The sequence below is a fragment of the Triturus cristatus genome, chromosome 3_2 (genome assembly GCF_964204655.1).
Source record: "Triturus cristatus chromosome 3_2, aTriCri1.1, whole genome shotgun sequence".
Taxonomy (NCBI): Eukaryota; Metazoa; Chordata; class Amphibia; order Caudata; family Salamandridae; genus Triturus; species Triturus cristatus.
Genome location: NC_140584.1, coordinates 816,964,810 through 816,985,401, shown reverse-complemented (window position 1 = coordinate 816,985,401; position 20,592 = coordinate 816,964,810). Strand labels below are relative to the sequence as shown.

General features: G+C 49.6%; 1 protein-coding gene across 1 annotated transcript in view; it reads left to right on the top strand.

The window, feature by feature from the left end:
- Nucleotides 1–20,592, top strand: part of CDK15 (cyclin dependent kinase 15) — a 521,515-nt gene that overhangs the window by 220,298 nt on the left and 280,625 nt on the right. Inside the window, exon 10 of the mRNA XM_085646903.1 lies at nucleotides 10,312–10,375. Within this exon, the coding sequence (XP_085503029.1) occupies nucleotides 10,312–10,375 (64 nt within the window). The remainder of the gene's footprint in view (nucleotides 1–10,311; nucleotides 10,376–20,592) is intronic.

Below are 20,592 nucleotides of genomic sequence, written 5' to 3'. Positions count from 1 at the left end.
GCCACTCTGTGCTGCTGTTTGTCGTAAATGGAGGGATAATTCTGGAATATTTGGAACCAGCTGGCCCTGTTGAGACTAGTTTCGGAATATAACCTGTCCTTAATTTGAGCCGGTGGGGCTCACCCGCAATCATCTTTCAGACATTTCAGACATCAGACATTCCCCATCAACAGATGAGAAAACATACAAACGGTAAAGAAGAAGGAATGGAGAAAGCTGGAGCCTCCAGAGTGAGAGAAGGGAGCAGGGAGCCAGCTGTGTGACGTAAACTGTGTTTAAGGTGCGTGCCCTTGAGTCTCCCATATCTCACAGAATCTCATTGCCTTGGGGCAGAATGGGACCCCCTTGATGGATTTGGGGGTCCCTGAAGGGGTGGGGACCCTTGCACCGCAGGGGCTTGCATTACGCCCCTGCAGGGAGCGCCTGGCAGTGGATGAAAGAGGCTTGAGGCGGATTCTGTACCACGCAGCCCTGATACTCAGCGCAGGCACATTTAAAAGCCCTGGCTGCTGTCTTGTGAGCAGTGCTTTGGACGCCGGCACTCATTAGGTTACAAATTTAGCACTGGGAGATATATGGGAGATATATGGAAACATACAGATCTGCATGAGAATATAGCAAACATGTCAAGACTGTGGCCTCCATTACGACTGGCTCGGTATTGAAGGGTCATTTAGCGCACAGATAAATAACAATCCCCTTGGGTTTGCTATATATCAGATACGATGAATAATGAAAATTATGACGGTTGCAACAATTATGAGGTATAAGCAGCGGAGGCTCGCTGAGACGGAGAAGCGTCGCCCCACAGGAATCAGAAAATGCTAATAACTCCACTTTAATATCATTTTATTTTTCAGAAGGCTCTGAAGGTGCATGGCAGGGCTGGCCAAAAAGCAGGGGGAGGAGAGGTGAGCACTTTCTAAGTGTGCATAACGGTTTGGCCGGCCGTCTTGGGCCCACCAAACAGTCATGCTCCCTTAGCATGTTCTTCATCATGCTGTAATGCACGGCCTGGGTGCGGTACATGCACAGGCTCCCACTGCCTGTCTGAGCGCCGAAATGGCGCGCAAACCAATCACAACGCTACTGTCATGGTGACAGCAGCATTATGATTGGCTTGGTGAGTCTGCTTCCTGCTGGATCGTAGAGTGACAGACGAGAAGCGGCAACCGGCAGCACAGGTAAGTACATTTTTTTTTTCTTAAAACCATCCCCGCCTCCCCACCTGCCTCACCACTGCTGCCATGTAGCAGCCGCTACTGGGTATAACATGCAACTTTTGGTGCTTTTTGAACCAAACTCTGGCCATTTGCCCCTTTGTAAATATCAGCAGATTAGAGCTGTTGATATTGACCAACGGGAAAGTCCGACCCACTGAGTATTGCGACACCTATGCAAAGAGTGGTTTGCATGGATGCTGCAATTTAACACGTCATTCTTATTTGAGGCCTACGTGGAGCAACCCGAGTATGTGTAGAGCAGGAGCATCTGGTGTAAGGGAAGAGTGGTGAGGCATGGTGGTTGTTGAGGGGGGTCGGGGGAATGACAGACGATGGATGACATACCAAAATACAAAAAAAATAAAAAATAACTTACCTGCCGCTACCACATTCCGCTCTTCTGCTCCTCTCCATTGCAGGCTCCCAGACTTCCATGGGGCCAATCCAGATGCTGCTGTAATGCTGCTGGCAAAAGCAGCACAGATGATGGACAGAACGTAGAGCAAATCAAACATTCACCCCCCAGTCAAGAGATCTGCCTTAAATCCATTGTTCTTTTGCTCACCATGCCACCCTAGTTTGGACCCAGCTATATGCAAATCAGTCTTGACCCTGTGCCTCATGGGAACAGTCGAGCCCGAACTGCCAAGCCAGGTTCTCCCTGAGCCGTAAACAAGCATCCTAGGACCGGTTTCAGAACATCACCCCTCATCAACCAGGCTAGCTTGAATCCACTGGCACAGTGAGCCCGGAACCCACGTCTGGCATACCCGGCGCACTTAGGGCGAGAAAGCCAAAGACACACAGATAAAGGACGGAATGCAGAGCAAATCAAACATTCACCCCAGTCAAGTGGTCTGGGTTAAATCCATCATTCTTTTGCCCACCATGCCACCCCAGTTTAGACCCAGCCATATGCAAATTAGTCTTGACCCTGTGCCTTATGGGAACAGTCCAGCCCGAACTGCCAAACCAGGTCCTCCCTGGACCGGAAACGAGCATCCTGGGACCGGTGTCAGGGCGGGTAGCATGAAAGCAGCATCAGGATTGGCCTGAGTGCCCGTGATATGCGCTCCCAGGGAGACTGGGAGCCTGTGCCAACTGTACCCAACCCAGCAGTGCAGCTCAGTGCGCATGTTGGTTTGGCTATCCAAAGACAGCCAGCCAAACCGACATGTGCACTGACAACAGTGCCCACCACTCCCCCTTCGTCACTCTTACCCTGATGGCCCTATTCGGCCAGGGAAGGGAAAAAAAAGGTAATAAACACGTTTTATTATCGTTTTTATTTTTCATGTTTAGGCTGCTGGTAGGGAGAGCGATGCTCCTCAACTATAGCGGAGGAGTTGCCGCTGGTGTAGAGCAACATGAGATTATATAGAGCAAACTCAATATTCAAGTAAGAATTTACTGTGAACTGCATTTACCACAATGCCAAGGGGCGAACTGTACTGGGAGGAGGAGCAGTGTGCTTCCATCCCCCTTCTGTTTGAAAAGTCTCACTTGAGCCATTGAGCTGAAGAGCTGTTGGAAGTGCGTCTGTGCGCCAGTGAGAGGTACTGGGACCTGAGAGAATTGTGGCAGCTTTCTCAGCAACTCCCGATGAAATTCGTTTTTTACTTCTATAGATGAAGGATAATATCCAGAAACACGTGTCTACAGATTTACAACACTAACCTGCACAAACTTTGGTGAAACACGACAGCTAATATTCAAGTAAGCATTTACTGTGAACTGCACTTACTGCAGTGCTAAGGGGCGAACTGTGCTGGGAGGTGAGGCAGTGTGCTCCCATCCCCCTCCTGTTCCATAATCTGTACATCCTGATATTTTCCGAGCCATTTCCCCCTCTGTAAATATCAGCAGATTAGAGCTGTTGATATTCACTAGTGGAAAACTCCTACCCACTGGGTATTGCGACACCAGTGCAAAGCTTGGTTTGCATGGATGCCGCAATTTAACATGGGTTGCTACTGAACGGTACCTCCCAGACCATAGATTGTGTTTGTTTCAGCGATTGGGAGCTAAAAAATTCTCCCTCTCCTAGTTCAACCAATGAACAGTCCTTACTAGGGTTTACTCTTCGGTGAAACTGGTGTTTCCCGTATCGGGCTTTGGGTGTAAAACCCACCTGGTTTAGTCAAATTAATACTCGTCAGCCAGATTCTTAACTTGAAACAGTATCTTTTTCTATTTTTGAGATTTCAACACTTGTCTTTACATTTAGATAGAACTGTAATATACATATTTACACATGACTTAGATAATGCCAAATTACAAACACAGAAAAATAAATGAAGAAAGTTAATGAAACATAAGATGACAATACATTTTAAACATAAACATTTCATGTGCATTGAGGCTTAACTTCCTACAATCTACACATCTGACATACAGTTTCATATCTTGTACATTTTAATTTATACGCAAGTGTCCAACTGGAATTAGATATTGGGACCTATTGCCCTTGTGTCCTCGTGCACTTTTTGTGATAAAGTGCGGTCCTGTAGAGGTCAGAGCAAGGATAGATGGATTATTGTCTAAGCAACCTTAATCATGCTTTAGTTTATGGTGCCTTTTGTGCTCCAATTACTTGTTCATAGTGACTCATGGCCTCAGTTTGTACTGTGCCAACGCGTTTCGACCTTCTGGGTTGGACCTAGGAATGGTTTGAATGGAAGGTCTTCCGCAGGGCAGTGAGTATTCTGGTAGGTCACGTGGTTTTGTAGTTAGGAATCTGCTGGTTTCCTATGGTGTGTTCAAGGGCCCGTCACAGAAGGAATCTTCCATGAGGGGTGGTAGGCATGACGCCTTTAATTGTTACGTTCCTGTTACTTGGGAATAGGCGTTTGGTTTCCTGACATGTCGTTCGTGTTCCTGGTGTCAACCTCAGATGGAGTCATCCATATCCTTTAATGCGTCTTCGTCGGCTGCTGGTGGCGTTGGCTATCTTCGGATGGCTCCCTTTGGCGGCGTCTCTTTTCCTCTCCTTCTCCGTAGTCCAGGGGTCTGCCTTCTGCAATTTAACACATCACTCTTATTTGAGGCCTATGTGGAGCAACCTGAGATAATGTGTAGACCAACATTACATTATCTAGAGCAAATTCTAGATACAAGGTGCAAGACTTGTGATTGGTGAGAGGTGGAGAGCTGGTAATTTGGTGACAAATATAGCAGACAGGAATGTAAGCACAGGTAGATATCCATGTGTCTTATACGGAAAGACAGCATGATGCATTTTTCATGATGTTCCCTTAACTTTCAGGAGAGGGCAACACATACCTCGAGAAGGAAGTGGGATAAAGTGATAACACGCAGGTCAAAGCGACCCTGATGTCCTTCAAGGGTATAATGATATGGTGTGAAATTATACATTCTTTCCCCCTTTAAAATGCATGGAGATAACAGAGATTGGCAATTAAATGCCTATTTAATGTACCATGAGCCAGAAAAGGCTACATTTACAGTACACAGTGCATTTTGTTTTTAAAGTGAAGGAATCTAATAACATCCTATTGCTATGACTTGTAAATACAGATGTTTTTTCATTATAATGCATGGGACACGTATGATGCCTATGGACGACAGTGCTTTTGTTTCTTGTCATGAGTGAGTTCAGACATCAGAACTGAGTAGTCCTTACAATTATTGTCACTTGTTGCCAGTAATGCCTCACCAACAAACATGTTAAGAAACACACTGAATTATTTTTCCATTCCTTTTTGGAAACAAATCTGTAGGAGCAGCTGGCCTCCTCATATAGGCTTGGTTAGGAGTCCCCCAGCAAGATAATCATAATGTATTGCACCTGATTAAATGCAGCACTCTGGGGCTCATAATTTATAGGGTGCAATGAACTGCACCATTTCTGTCTTTTTGGCAAAAAAACATGCAGTATTTAGAACTTACCACACCAACATCCACTTGTCCTGGTAAAAACCAGGGCATTTCCCCCTGTCAAATTCCAACAGGTTTGACCAGCTAAAATTCAATGGAGGTTGTAAACTTTAGAGCACCCATCATTAACATGGCAGTACTTATAACTGCGGTCCCGACACAAACCAGCATTTTGTGGAGGGATTGCAATGTTAAAGGCCAGTTGTTACTGGCCACACAGTAAACGCAATTCTAAATAAACATTATGTAATGAAATGCTCTGACTTCTTATTTCGAACTTGTAATTAATTTGTGTTTTAAGCACATCAAGTCAATACCCTGAAAAAATGCTCTTTCCACAATATTCGTATTGGTACCATTGGTGCTCTTCGATTTCATAGCTTGTTATGCCCACTGCTGTTCACAAACCGAACAACTATGTCATTGGTTTTGCACAGAGAAACACCACATTTAATTTCTGATATTTCTTTCCATTTAAGTGGACAGTATTTGAGTGGACCCCCAACTCTATATATGATAATATTGCAATTCACCTGAGCGTTCAATGACCTTGTAAGGGAATGCTTTATGTTTGCACAACTGCATGCTGGCTTGCGATATCCTAGGGCTATGTTATCCCCATTTTATTATGGGGAGTTCGGGGTACAGCAGAAATGAGAAAAGTTGAACAGGAGTAGTTTGATTTTGTCCAGCTGTGAGACGCGTCCTCCTGTCTGATATTCTTCAGTTGCTGTCTCCTTCCTCTCAGTTGATTGGCAGCATGAAGTGTCCTGGGTTGCAGATTGTTTGATATTGTCCTCAGCCTAGGGTTCGGAGCATTCCAGTGCTTGGGTTCCATTATGCCTGTGTTTTCATCTTTAGAACCATTGTGGCTCTATCAAGTAAGAGGTGAATAACCAAAGAGGTCTGGTTGATGTTAGTTTCTGTAACAAACCCTGGCCAATACTGTACTAAGCCTAGCTGAGGGTGAATAGGCTCTTGAATTTAATTCCTATTCTACAGGAAGCCAGTAGAGTGATTTCAAGGCAGGCCAAATATGTCTTGTTTTTGTAGGCTTAGGCAACCAGGCTTAGGCAACCTGGAATAAATGATGTTCATGGAACTACGTGTCTGATTAGCTGCACTCTGGCTTGGTTTTCAAGGAGCCGGATGTGAGAAGTTGGCCTGATGTATGATGTCACTAGTTATAGTGTACACCTTATATCAGTCCAAATACCCTTATGGTGATTGGTTGTAAAGTCAACCTTATAGACCAGCTATCCTAGTGGTAGCATGGACAAGAGCAGTCTTAGGCTAAACTCTGAATGGCATGTGAAGCCAGCTGTGATACCATATATAATCCCTTGAATACCAAATGAAAGGACACCACAACAGATATATATATAAAATAAAGTGTATTTATTCTAAGCAAACCCTCAGCACTCTTTATGAGTTTAGAGGTAAGTATAACACAGTCTTATTTATGCATACATTAAGTCACACAGGTAAGTAATACAGTTAGGCCCTAGGGGCCACGCAAACCATATACTAAGTAAGTGGTATAAGAACCACTGTCACGGAAATAGAATAGGCCTAGGTCTAGGGAATCGCTGGGGCTACACTACACTAGCGTTAGTTAGGAAGTGGGAGGCCCACGGGATTCGTGTGCAGAGTGGAAACACTCACGCGTAATGCGTAAAAGTCAATAGCAATGTTACAGTTTAGAAATAGATAGATTTAGGACACTTCCGGAGTAGCTAGGAAGTTGAGACTTGAAAACTAGACACTAGGATAGTCACTATCCTGATGAGCACCGGAGTACCCAAGTTACCTAGCCCACAGGCTGCGGGTGCATAGGGGTGAAGATGCGTCGTTTTCGTCGTCGACTCCTATGGATGCCTGAAGAAAGATGCTGACAGGCAGTCAGGGGAGAGTGTCCGGTGGATCCCAAGGCTGGGATCAAGAAGAGAAGAAACCTGCAAGCAGAGGGGACAGAGTCAAGGTCACTAGCCAGTGACCACGTGGAACCAGGAAGGAACCAGGCGATGTCGTGAAGAGTTGCAGGTGAAGGTGAAGCTTGTCGCTGCAGCCAGGAGGACCAGGAAGCGTCGAGGACGACCAGGACCAGGAGGCGAGCTGTCCCACGAAGGCTCTTGCTGTCCGCGGCGTCGAAGTTGGACTAGGACTCACCAAGCCTTGGCAAGCGGAACCCACGAAGAACAAAGGACTTGCTTCTGGTGCAGACCAGGAAGGTCTGGGGTGCTTCTTCTTTGCAGAGAAGCGGGAGCCAGTCTGGAGGAGCCAAACCAGCGCAGAAGATTTCAGGGAGCGTCGTCACAAAGGCCACTAGCCAGCGGGCAAGCAACCGGACAGACGCGGCAAGCAGGAAAATGCTGAAGGGCCCCACGCAGGACTCGTGGAGTGTGGGGGGCTGGTCTTCGGTGCAGATGGTGCTTGGGGTTGGGGCTTCTCAATCCCCGGTGCACAACTTTGAGGGTACCTCAGAAGCTGCGCTGTAAGTTACTAGCCACTTTTCCCAGGTAGCCGGTCCCACGTCGCTCGTCGCCTCCACGGATCTCAGCTCTGCTGCAGATGTGGATGAGGGTCGGAGAAGTCTGGAAGTCAAGGCTCTGGTCGGGCTCTGCAGTCGGTTCCTCGTAGAACGGTCGCAAAGCAAAGGGTAGTCTCTTGATGGTGCCTGTTTGCACAGGGTAGCCACTCCTTGGCTACAAGGGAGATTCTTCAGTCTTCTTCTTTCGTCGAATGTCGAAGGTCCAGAGTTTCTGTTCAAGTTTGCAGGTTCAGGATAATCTAATCTCTTGAGGCCCAACTCCCACTCTTATACTAATCTGGGGGGCTGGGATACCTGCTAGGTCACGCCTTATGGGTGGGACCTGGGAGGGGGTGGTTACACCCACTTCCCTTTGTCCAGTTTCGCGCCAGAGCTGGGGCTGGAGTGCCCCAGCGCCGGTTTGAACTGGACTATGCAAGGAACACCTTGTGTGCCCCAGGCATGTCTCATTCCTTTCAGCCCACCCTGCCCCAATACACTAAAGGCTGTCTGGGGAGGTGCTAGCACCTCCCCAAGCAGGAAACCTATTGTCCAGGCCTCCCTGGCTGGGATCACTCCCAGCTGCAGGAGGTCAGACTTGTGTCTGTGGCAGCAGCATCCATTTTGTGATGCTGAGGCTTTGGTCAGAGGTTACACAGCAAAGTAGGATTTTAACATGTCTCTCCCTCTAGAAGGGAGGAATAATATCCTCATCACCAGAAATGGTATGGGGGTATTATTCCAAAGTGTTAGACACCTTACACGACATGTTTTGATACAGCCCAACCATAGTTACCATAACCGTTTAAGGTTATAAGGCACTTTAAGAGTATATGGTAGGCTATATCATAGAACAGCTATAAGGACATGGTTCCGAAAGCTGCAGACAGGCTCAGCTCATGCTAGAGCACCATCTCACATGTTACCAAGCACTCTGCCTCCAGGATTGTTAAGGCCTGCCATAGGAGTGACTGATAGGTACACATGTGTCTATATATAAGGGCAGATATAGGCATACTATATCTAAGCAAGGGGTGATTACACGACCTTGCCCCAGCTGAGTGATCAGCCAGTTGTGTCTGATTGGAAGGCCAGACCAGGGGTGGCATAATACATGCTGCAGCCCCTGGGAGGCCTAGGGTACACCTATGCCCTGGGTACCTAGGGTACACTGTACAGGGTCCAATAAGGTGATCCTTACCAATTGATTATGTACCTAGGGTACAGGGAGTCCATTTTACAGAGAGAGCAGACAGCCTGAGACCCTGAATGGCAGGATCTCAGGCCAACTAAGTCGAAAAACCAGCTAGACACTAGGCAAAAAGTTGGGGGTAACCATAGTCAGATATCCACCTTCCTACACCGGAGGCTTGACTGGAGCATAAAAGCTGCATTTTGATGCCCTGTAGTGGGAACTGAGTAGGACCTTAACTCCATATGAGAAATGGCTTGTCACAAAGCGAGATGACAAGCACATTCTCTCTGACGTGCATAAATCGCTGAAAGGGCAGAACAGGGCTGACCGCTCACCAGCACAAACTCAGTGGGAAACTGAATTAAGGTGACAACTGAAAAATAGGGAGTGGCGAGACATCTACACCAGAGCACGAATCCAGTAGTTCAGGCAAGGACACCCTTCAGAAGATGGCACACTGCTGGTATTACACACCAGTACGTATACATAAATGGCATGCAGCCACATCCCCACATGTTGGAGGAACTGTGGGGGAACAGGAACATTAATACATATCATGTGGAGCTGCCCCACGGTGAATAACTTCTGGAAGGATGTGCTCGAGAGCATCAACACTATATTCAACACCGAAATACCACAATTCCCAGTATACGCTACAATGGGAAACTTACAGCAGGTCTGGAACACCGGAAGGTTTCTTTCCAAAAGACAAGGGGGGCATGTATTGAGTTTCTCTCCCAGGAATATCGAGAGATTCCTGAAAATATCACACCTCATAGTTGCACCACAACGTTACTAGAGCGGGCCTCTTCTCTGTCATTATGTTGGCCCCGGTGTAACGGTATGGTTCTGTGTCAGATTTCACTTTTATCATTCTAGAAGACGTGGATCTAGCGGGGAGGTAAGTTGGGGGCTTGTTTGTCCATTGGTGCTTGATTACAATATGTGTTTTGAAGTTGCTCATCTCTCATCTTGCCGTAGTGAACTATTTACCCGTGTAGTGCGACAATTCAGCCGTAACTGCTAATTTGTTTGATTTACGAAAACACAATTAAACAGATTTAAATCTTGAAGCTTTGTAGATGGCACCCAGAATTCTTCACTTGTTCCTTTGTAGGATCCAAGGTTTTTCTCACTCTGTGATTGTGGTCCTGGGATATGACAGTATTACTTTAGATGAGAACACACATGCCAGAATCATGTCGAAATGTCCCTCTAGCCACTCTTTCCAAATACTGTCTTTTGGAATCATCCACTGCTATGCCCCCCTTGGATGTAACCTCTGTGTAGTCTTTCACTTTGAGATACTCAACAAATAAATATGTATAGTTAAATTATGCTAGGTCTCCTGGGCCAAACCATGTACCTGATTATTGCTGGCTGTTGCTGACCCCGTAAGAGTACAGCGTGTATGAAGCTTGTTTTTTAAAGTTCTTCCGCCATCATCTGTCTTTGATTTTATGCAGGTGCTGGGTGCTCCAAATGAGGAATCCTGGCCAGGGGTTTCACATCTTCCCAACTACAGAGCAGGTAGGACTCCATCGCTGGGTTGACACTAATTCACTCCGACTGCACTCTGATACGTTATTAGACTCTTCGCACATCATGATTGACATACAGCTCATCCAGCAGTTTTATAGATGTGCGTGTCATACACTGGCATAACAAAACTTGAGAGGGGCCCCCTTCAAGGTATGTGAAGCACCCTCCCCAGACTCAATCAGGATCTCTCTGGCCAGAGTATTGTGCTGAGCGGACCTCTGGAGCTTGGACCCCCCCTTCCCCGCACCGCGGGGGCCTGTGTTATGCCACTGGTGTCATACTATGGAATTATACACTTTGTCCACTTTATTTATGCCTGTCGCTCTACCGGTCGTTTGACAGGTCTGTCTCTGTCCATACTTTCACAAATGGCTGCTTCAGTGAATCCCTAAAGCAGTCATCACAAATGGCTGCTTGTTGGACGTTGTTAAGGCAGTCAGAAGGTCAGGCACTCAAAGACATCCTTAATTTCGGTATGTTTAAACAACTCTTCCTGCTTTGGTACCTGATGGCCGGCTTATTTCCTGTGAACGTCCCGCCTCCCTCATTCCACTTCCTGTGCTCAGACTCTAATAACGTGTGGAAATCTGAGTGTCTGCTCCAGGGACATCTGAAGGATTTGGGGGCCCCGGGGTCACGCATATATTGGGGGCCTGGTTAGGAACAGTTTTTCATTTTTGATCTAATTTCATCTTTCATGCCCGTTTGGCTGAGTTACGCACAGTGCACAGGCATGCTCATCCAAATTTACATCCAATATCCAGGTGTAGTGAGAGTGTTTTCAATATTGTAACGCAGCAGCAGCCAAATAATATTATTGCAAATAATCCCTGTGACACCCTCCCCATTTCTCGTACGTAACATACTGATTTGCTCTAAAAGAAACTTTTTATGGATGTTGCAAGTAGCAGAAACACAACATTTCTCTACAAAATGTCTGTTTTATTTTTGATGTGGGTGATGTGTGAGCGTCTATTTCTAAGGAAAACGGTATTTAAAGCAATCTGTGTAAGCATTATTCAAGGTCATCAGAGAAAGACTCTTTGAAGAACAGAAATGGCTCTATCAAGGAGCCTCCTGAAAGGCTGGATCCCTGGGCCAGAGCCCACTTTGCCTATGCCATAAAACATCTCTGAGCTGCTCTGCCTTTTATTTATTTGTGTTTTATAGAGCGCGGACTTGACTCGTTAGGGTATCAGAGTGCTTCACAGGGTTAACAAGTTGTATACAATATGACCTTTAGGGGGAGGGGTGGACCATTTGGGATAAAAGCAAGTAAAAACAATTTACAAGAACGATATGAACTCAGGGAGAGGGGTGGAACATTTGGGATAAAAGCAAGTACAAATAATTTACAAGAAGGAAGGTCCAGGAGAAAAAAAAAAAAAAACAACTGAGGTCTTTTGGTCTCATCTTCGAGTTAAGAAACAGATAGAATGAATTTGATTTGTAGCACTAAGAATTATAAGCACTGAAGGATCTCGACCCCTAAAATAGGGGAAATATATCCACGAGGATCGAACTGGCATAAAGGATAATCAGTGCCCGAGGGGCTGGTCTGATAGGTCAGTGTGTGGGCCGGTTTTTTGCACGTGTGTTTTATGATCTGGTGGGAAGGTGTTTGTCGATTTCCCATATATTACCACAAGCATTGCATGTACCAAGCAGTCCCCCATACACAGAGCCACTGGAATTATGTGGCAGAGGAGGGTTAACAAAATTATGCAGCGATAAAAGGCAAATTATGCTGCACATTTTGTCATACTATTACTTCATTAGTTTGTCATTTTCAGGTAGAGCCAGGCAGCGCATGCGCTGCTCTGCAAGGCATGCGGTATTGAGATAGGGACTTGAAGCTCCGCCCACCTTCTGCCCAGATTTTTCATTGGCTTGTGTCATTGTCCACTGTAAACTGCGGCTGTTCACTGGTCAAAAGGCTTAGTAGTCCCTCCTTAGTACCTCCGTGTCTTATTTTGTAACCTCCAATGGCGACACCCTCTGTTAGTGTGTTGTTGCTTGTAGGCTTTAATTACAGCCCCGAACACTATTTTCTCAAATGGCGTTGTCCTGCCTGCAACTCTCTCCTAATGATTTTTTACATTTTTATAGCACACATTTGCAATGCAATAGGTCTCCCATTTGCGAGAGTTTAAACTATTGTCATTTTAAATGACAATGCCTTTTATCTGTTTTAAAAACAACACATAAATAAAAAGCAATTTACAATGCCAATAGCTCAATCTGTCATAGATGCGAGACCTATTGCATTGCAAATGCTTGTTACACCTGGTAACGGTGTCTTGCGAAAAGTGTTCATCTTAATTAGTACCAATGTAACACTCAAATAAAGCAATAATTCAAATGAAAGATGGCCATTTAACATTTGTGAAAAGCTTTCCGGTGTGCAGGAACACAAGTCGCCATATGTTTTGTAACTTTTGATCCATTTGAACTAGAAACAATTTTTTTTTGTTAAAATCAGCAGATTATGTGACAGATGATAGATTATGTGCCAAATGCTGCAAATCCATAGTTATGCAAAAATCACCGCACTCGCAGAATCGCATAATTCCAATGGCCTTGCCAGTTCAAAACTGCCTTATTTGCAAATGTGGACGACTTTTGAGCTATCCAGTTTGCTAATGGGGACACTTATTTTGGTGCCTGGACTTATTTTTTGTCTCAGCCCAATTTTAAGGCCTCTGACCCTCGGTCTAGGTCCACTCTCTCCCCGCATCTCCGCTGTGCCATCTCATGCCTTCAGACCCCGACATCCTCCTTGGGAGGTTCTAGGCTGCTGCCCACTCCTGTGCTTGCTGCCCACTCCAACTGGGACCAGACTGCCTGTAACCACCGTAACCTTTCTCAGCTGGTTGATTTCTTATTTTTTTCCCTCTTGTGCCACTGTTATTGTGCCCATCCGTGTCTTGCTCTAATTCCACCACTGTTTTTTAGGTCTCGCCTGAGCCCGCGCGCATGCGCTGCTCTGCGAGACATTTAGTAAGGGCTTTAAACTTTGGAACACATGCTTGTGCGTGTGCTTTTGTTTTCTTCACCCCATTGGCATTTGCATGCGTCTTTCTGAAAAAGACAGAACGCAATTGGCCAAAGGCAGGTGCATGTCCCGCCTTCTCTCTGCCCTGGCCTAGGGTCCGCGGGATCGAGCGCGGCTTTCCTCTCTCGTAATGGCTCATTAAGCACAGCGTGCGCTTTCAGCTCCAAACGCGGTCGCTTTCACTTTCGTGTACTGCGCTTGTTTTATTTATTTATTTACTAGAGCGCTGTAATACCTTTCTGCACAGAACACCCCTCTCACCTCCCAAACATCAACCAGAGCGATTCCATGGCTTGTTTCTTTTCTTTGTGAGCCACTCTGACTGCAGGCACGACAAATTTTTTTTATTAACGGAACATTGTGCTTTCATGCGTTTTAAATTTTAAATGCAGTACTGGGCTGTACAGAGCCCTCATTGCTGGGTGTTCGCTACATAAACTGACATTTGTTTGTTGTGTAGTGTGCAGTACCTGGCTGTACAGAGCCCTCATTGCTGTGCGTGCTCTACATGAACGGATATTTGTTTGTTGTGTAGTGTGCAGTACTGGGCTGTACAGAGCTCTCATTGCTGTGCGTGCGCTACATGAACGGAATTAATTGGCTCTTGCTCTACAAGGTCTGCTGGCTGTTTGTTTTGCAAATTCATACAGCGCAAACTGAACTCAGGAGTAGTAGAGACCTATACAAGACACCCAGTTACATTACACAAGAGCACATTCACATAGGAACACATTGCCTTTTAGAAGGCACGGGAGATTAACTAATTTGCCCAGAATCTCACATTGGAAAGCCAACACCGTGACTCGAACAACACCAGCTTCCGCACGCGATCATCATGCATGATTAATCAATTAATCGCATGTGATCATCATGCGTGATTAATCAATTAACCTCCCCATGGTCCCCCTGTTTACTAAAAACGGGGTGCTAAGTAACATTCACATGCGCTATAAGAAGGGACCACCCCGTTAAAATCTGTTTCGTGTTCTATCTACTCGCCGTTTTTTGTACCCAATATTCGGCCTCTTTCTGCTCTCCAATGTGCCCCCTTCGAGACCCTCCTCTCCATCCGCATTCTGCCAGCACCCTCCTACCCAACAGTCGTCCACCACCACCACCACGTCCACCACAGCCAGCACCACCACCACGTCCACCACCACCACCATGTCCACCACCACCACTTCCACCACCATGTCCACCATGTCCACCACCACGTCCACCACCACCATGTCCATCACCACCATGTCCACCACCACCATGTCCACCACCACCACGTCCACCACCAACACATCCACCACCACGTCCACCACCACCACGTCCACTACCACCACCACCACATCCACCACCACCATGTCCACCACCACCACGTCCACCACCATCACCACATCCACCACCACATCCACTACCACCACCACGTCAACCACCACCACCACCATGTCCACTGCCAACACCACCACCACCACGTCCACCACCACCATGTCCACCACGTCCACCATGTCCGCCACCACCATGTCCACCACCACCAACATGTCCACCAACATGTCCACCACATCCACCACCACCATCACGTCCACCACCACAACCACGTTCACCACCACCACGTCCACCACCACGTCCACCACCACCACATCCACCACCATCACATCCACCACCACCACATCCACGTCCACCACCACCACGCTCACCACCACCATGTCCACCCTTCACATGCGCTATAAGAAGGGACCACCCCGTTAAAATCTGTTTCGTGTTCTATCTACTCGCCGTTTTTTGTACCCAATATTCGGCCTCTTTCTGCTCTCCCATGTGCCCCCTTCGAGACCCTCCTCTCCATCCGCATTCTGCCAGCACCCTCCTACCCAACAGTCATCCACCACCACCACCACGTCCACCACATCCAGCACCACCACCACGTACACCACCACCACCATGTCCACCACCACCACTTCCACCACCATGTCCACCACCACGTCCACCACCACCATGTCCACCACCACCATGTCCACCACCACCATGTCCACCACCACCACATCCACCACCAACATGTCCACCACCACGTCCACTACCACCACCACTACGTCCACTACCTCCACCACCACATGCACCACCAACATGTCCACCACCACCACATCCACCACCATCACCACACCCACCACCACGTCCACTACCACCACCACGTCCACCACCACCACCATGTCCACCACATTCACCATGTCCGCCACCACCATGTGCACCACCACCAACATGTCCACCACCATGTCCACCACATCCACCACCACCATGTCCACCACCACAACCATGTTCACCACCACCATGTCCACCACCACGTCCACCACCACCACATCCACCACCACCACCACATCCACCACCACCACATCCACATCCACCACCACCACGTCCACCACCACCACGTCCACCACCACCACCACGTCCACCACCACCACCACATCCACCACCACCACCACATCCACCACCACCATGTCCACCACCACCATGTCCACCACCACCATGTCCACCACCAACACGTCCACCACCACCACATCCCCACCACCACATCCCCACCACCACATCCCCCACCACCACATCCTCCACCACCACGTCCACCACCACCATGTCCACCACCACCACATCCACCACCACCACATCCACCACCACCAAGTCCACCACCACATCCACGTCCACCACATCCATGTCCACCACCACCACATCCACAACCACCACATCCACCACCACCAAGTCCACCACCACATCCACGTCCACCACCACCACATCCACCACCACCACATCCACCACCACCACATCCACGTCCACCACCACCACGTCCACCACCACAAAGTCCACCACCACGTCCACCACCACCACCACATCCACCACCACCATGTCCACCACCACTATGTCCACCACCACCATGTCCACCACCACCACCACATCCCCACCACCACATCCCCCACCACCACATACTCCACCACCACGTCCACCACCACCATGTCCACCACCACCACATCCACCACCACCACATCCACCACCACCAAGTCCACCACCACATCCACATCCACCACATCCATGTCCACCACCACCACGTCCAGAACCACCATGTCCACCACCATGTCCACCACCACCATGTCCACCACCACCATGTCCACCACCACCATGTCCACCACCATGTCCACCACCACATCCACCACCACGTCCACCACCACCACCATGTCCACCACCACCATGTCCACCACCACCATGTCCACCACCACCACGTCCACCACCACCACCACATCCACCACCACCACGTCCACCACCACCACCCATGACAGGTAAAGTGTCACTGGAGGGCAGGGGTAATAGGAGTGTCAATCCCGGCTGTACATGGGACATTTAAGGATGCATTTGGTGTGAGAAGACGGGAATAGGGGCTAGAAGTATTACACCAGACCCAAGATACATTTTGAAGAGGCACAATGTCACAGGGGCTCCTGTAAAAGCACGTCCACCACCATGTCCACCACATCCACCACCACCACGTCCACCACCACAACCATGTTCACCACCACCACGTCCACCACCACGTCCACCACCACCACATCCATCACCACCACCACATCCACCACCACCACATCCACGTCCACCACCACCACGTCCACCACCACCACCACGTCCACCACCACCACCACATCCACCACCACCACCACATCCACCACCACCATGTCCACCACCACCATGTCCACCACCACCATGTCCACCACCAACACGTCCACCACCACCACATCCCCACCACCACATCCCCACCACCACATCCCCCACCACCACATCCTCCACCACCACGTCCACCACCACCATGTCCACCACCACCACATCCACCACCACCACATCCACCACCACCAAGTCCACCACCACATCCACGTCCACCACATCAATGTCCACCACCACCACATCCACAACCACCACATCCACCACCACCAAGTCCACCACCACATCCACGTCCACCACCACCACATCCACCACCACCACATCCACCACCACCACATCCACGTCCACCACCACCACGTCCACCACCACAAAGTCCACCACCACCACCACGTCCACCACCACCACCACATCCACCACCACCATGTCCACCACCACTATGTCCACCACCACCATGTCCACCACCACCACCACATCCCCACCACCACATCCCCCACCACCACATACTCCACCACCACGTCCACCACCACCATGTCCACCACCACCACATCCACCACCACCACATCCACCACCACCAAGTCCACCACCACATCCATGTCCACCACCACCACGTCCACAACCACCATGTCCACCACCACCATGTCCACCACCACCATGTCCACCACCACCATGTCCACCACCATGTCCACCACCACATCCACCACCACGTCCACCACCACCACCATGTCCACCACCACCATGTCCACCACCACCATGTCCACCACCACCACGTCCACCACCACATCCACCACCACCACGTCCACCACCACCACCCGTGACAGGTAAAGTGTCACTGGAAGGCAGGGGTAATAGGAGTGTCAATCCCGGCTGTACATGGGACATTTAAGGACGCATTTGGTGTGAGAAGACGGGAATAGGGGCTAGAAGTATTACACCAGACCCAAGATACATTTTGAAGAGGCACAATGTCACAGGGGCTCCTGTAAAAGCACGTCCACCACCATGTCCACCACATCCACCACCACCACGTCCACCACCACAACCATGTTCACCACCACCACATCCACCACCACGTCCACCACCACCACATCCATCACCACCACCACATCCACCACCACCACATCCACGTCCACCACCACCACGTCCACCACCACCACGTCCACCACCACCACCACGTCCACCACCACCACCACATCCACCACCACCATGTCCACCACCACCATGTCCACCACCACCATGTCCACCACCAACACGTCCACCACCACCACATCCCCACCACCACATCCCCACCACCACATCCCCCACCACCACATCCTCCACCACCACGTCCACCACCACCATGTCCACCACCACCACATCCACCACCACCACATCCACCACCACCAAGTCCACCACCACATCCACGTCCACCACATCCATGTCCACCACCACCACATCCACAACCACCACATCCACCACCACCACATCCACGTCCACCACCACCACGTCCACCACCACAAAGTCCACCACCACCACCACGTCCACCACCACCACCACATCCACCACCACCATGTCCACCACCACTATGTCCACCACCACCATGTCCACCACCACCACCACATCCCCACCACCACATCCCCCACCACCACATACTCCACCACCACGTCCACCACCACCATGTCCACCACCACCACATCCACCACCACCACATCCACCACCACCAAGTCCACCACCACATCCATGTCCACCACCACCACGTCCACAACCACCATGTCCACCACCATGTCCACCACCACCATGTCCACCACCACCATGTCCACCACCACCATGTCCACCACCATGTCCACCACCACATCCACCACCACGTCCACCACCACCACCATGTCCACCACCACCATGTCCACCACCACCATGTCCACCACCACCACGTCCACCACCACCACCACATCCACCACCACCACGTCCACCACCACCACCCGTGACAGGTAAAGTGTCACTGGAGGGCAGGGGTAATAGGAGTGTCAATCCCGGCTGTACATGGGACATTTAAGGATGCATTTGGTGTGAGAAGACGAGAATAGGGGCTAGAAGTATTACACCAGACCCAAGATACATTTTGAAGAGGCACAATGTCACAGGGGCTCCTGTAAAAGCACTCACAGCATCTCTACCTCACAGTGGCATACCTGCACGAGCCACTCACTCAAAACAAGCATTGGCATAGCCAATAGGTCTCGCCTTTGGGACCTTATAAGTGTTTAGCCATGCAACACTTGATGTTGTTGCACCAAGGATATTGTGCTGGATAACTAAACACTTCTAAGGTCCCAAAGGCGAGACCTATTGGCTATGCCAATGCTTGTATTTTATCGTGCCTGCCTGTTCCTTTCGCCGCTGCTGCAGGTGCTGCCCCTCCTCCACCAAAATCCCCCCGGAATGCCCCCGCTCCGGCCTCCCAGCCTCTCCTTCCTCCCACCTCCCCTACTTAATGGCGACCGCTGTGCAGTCACGCAGCGAATGCGTGCAGCGGGCGTGCCAAAGGTAAGCCTGTCTGTGCCCATCTGCGACCCGACCGCGACCAGCACCAGGAACCCTGGACCATCCACTATCCATCGCTACGACACCGCCACCCTCCTCGCACTCAACCCTGGAAGACTTAGAGAATGCCAACAGGCCTCGCTGAACATGACCCACGGCCAGTTCTCCTGCCTCCACTGCTGCCTGACCCTCACCACCACCCCCGCCTCCAACACCGCCGAAGCCAGCACTGGTGACACCCTAAAATGCATCCTCCTCAATGTATGCTCAGTACACAAACACGCCATGGAAATCTGGAACCTACTCGACTCTCTCTCGCCCCACATCGCCTTCTTCACAGAGACCTGGACCAATGCATCCTCCACCCCTTACATCTGCACCCCATCCCAGACAGATACAAGATCCAGAGGAAAGACCGCCCAAACCACCCAAGAGGGGGCCTCGCCATTGCCCACAAGAGCAACCTCCATCTCACCACCTCTGGCGAATCCTTCCCCTCTGCCGAACACCTGCACTTCCAGATCCAGACCACCCCCAAAGCCACACTCCGAGGAACCCTCATCTACAGACCCCCGGCCCCGAACACTCTTCGCCACCACCATCACCGACTTCATCACACCCCACGCCATCGCCTCAACAAACTACATACTCATTGGAGACCTGAACTTCCACCTCAACAACCCCAGCAACCCCAACTCCATTATCCTTCATGACAACCTCGCCAGCATCGGACATAAACAACTCGTCAACACACTAACTCACAGAGCAGGACACACCCTCGACCCCATCTTCGCAGCAGGAAACAGCGTCTAATTCAGCCACACAACGCAGCTGCCATGGACCAACCACCACTGCGGACACTTAGCCATCAACAAACCCAAGGCACCCAAACCAGCCCCACGCCCACCACGAAGGCACTGGAGCAAGGTTACCAACAAGCAACTTAACTCCACCC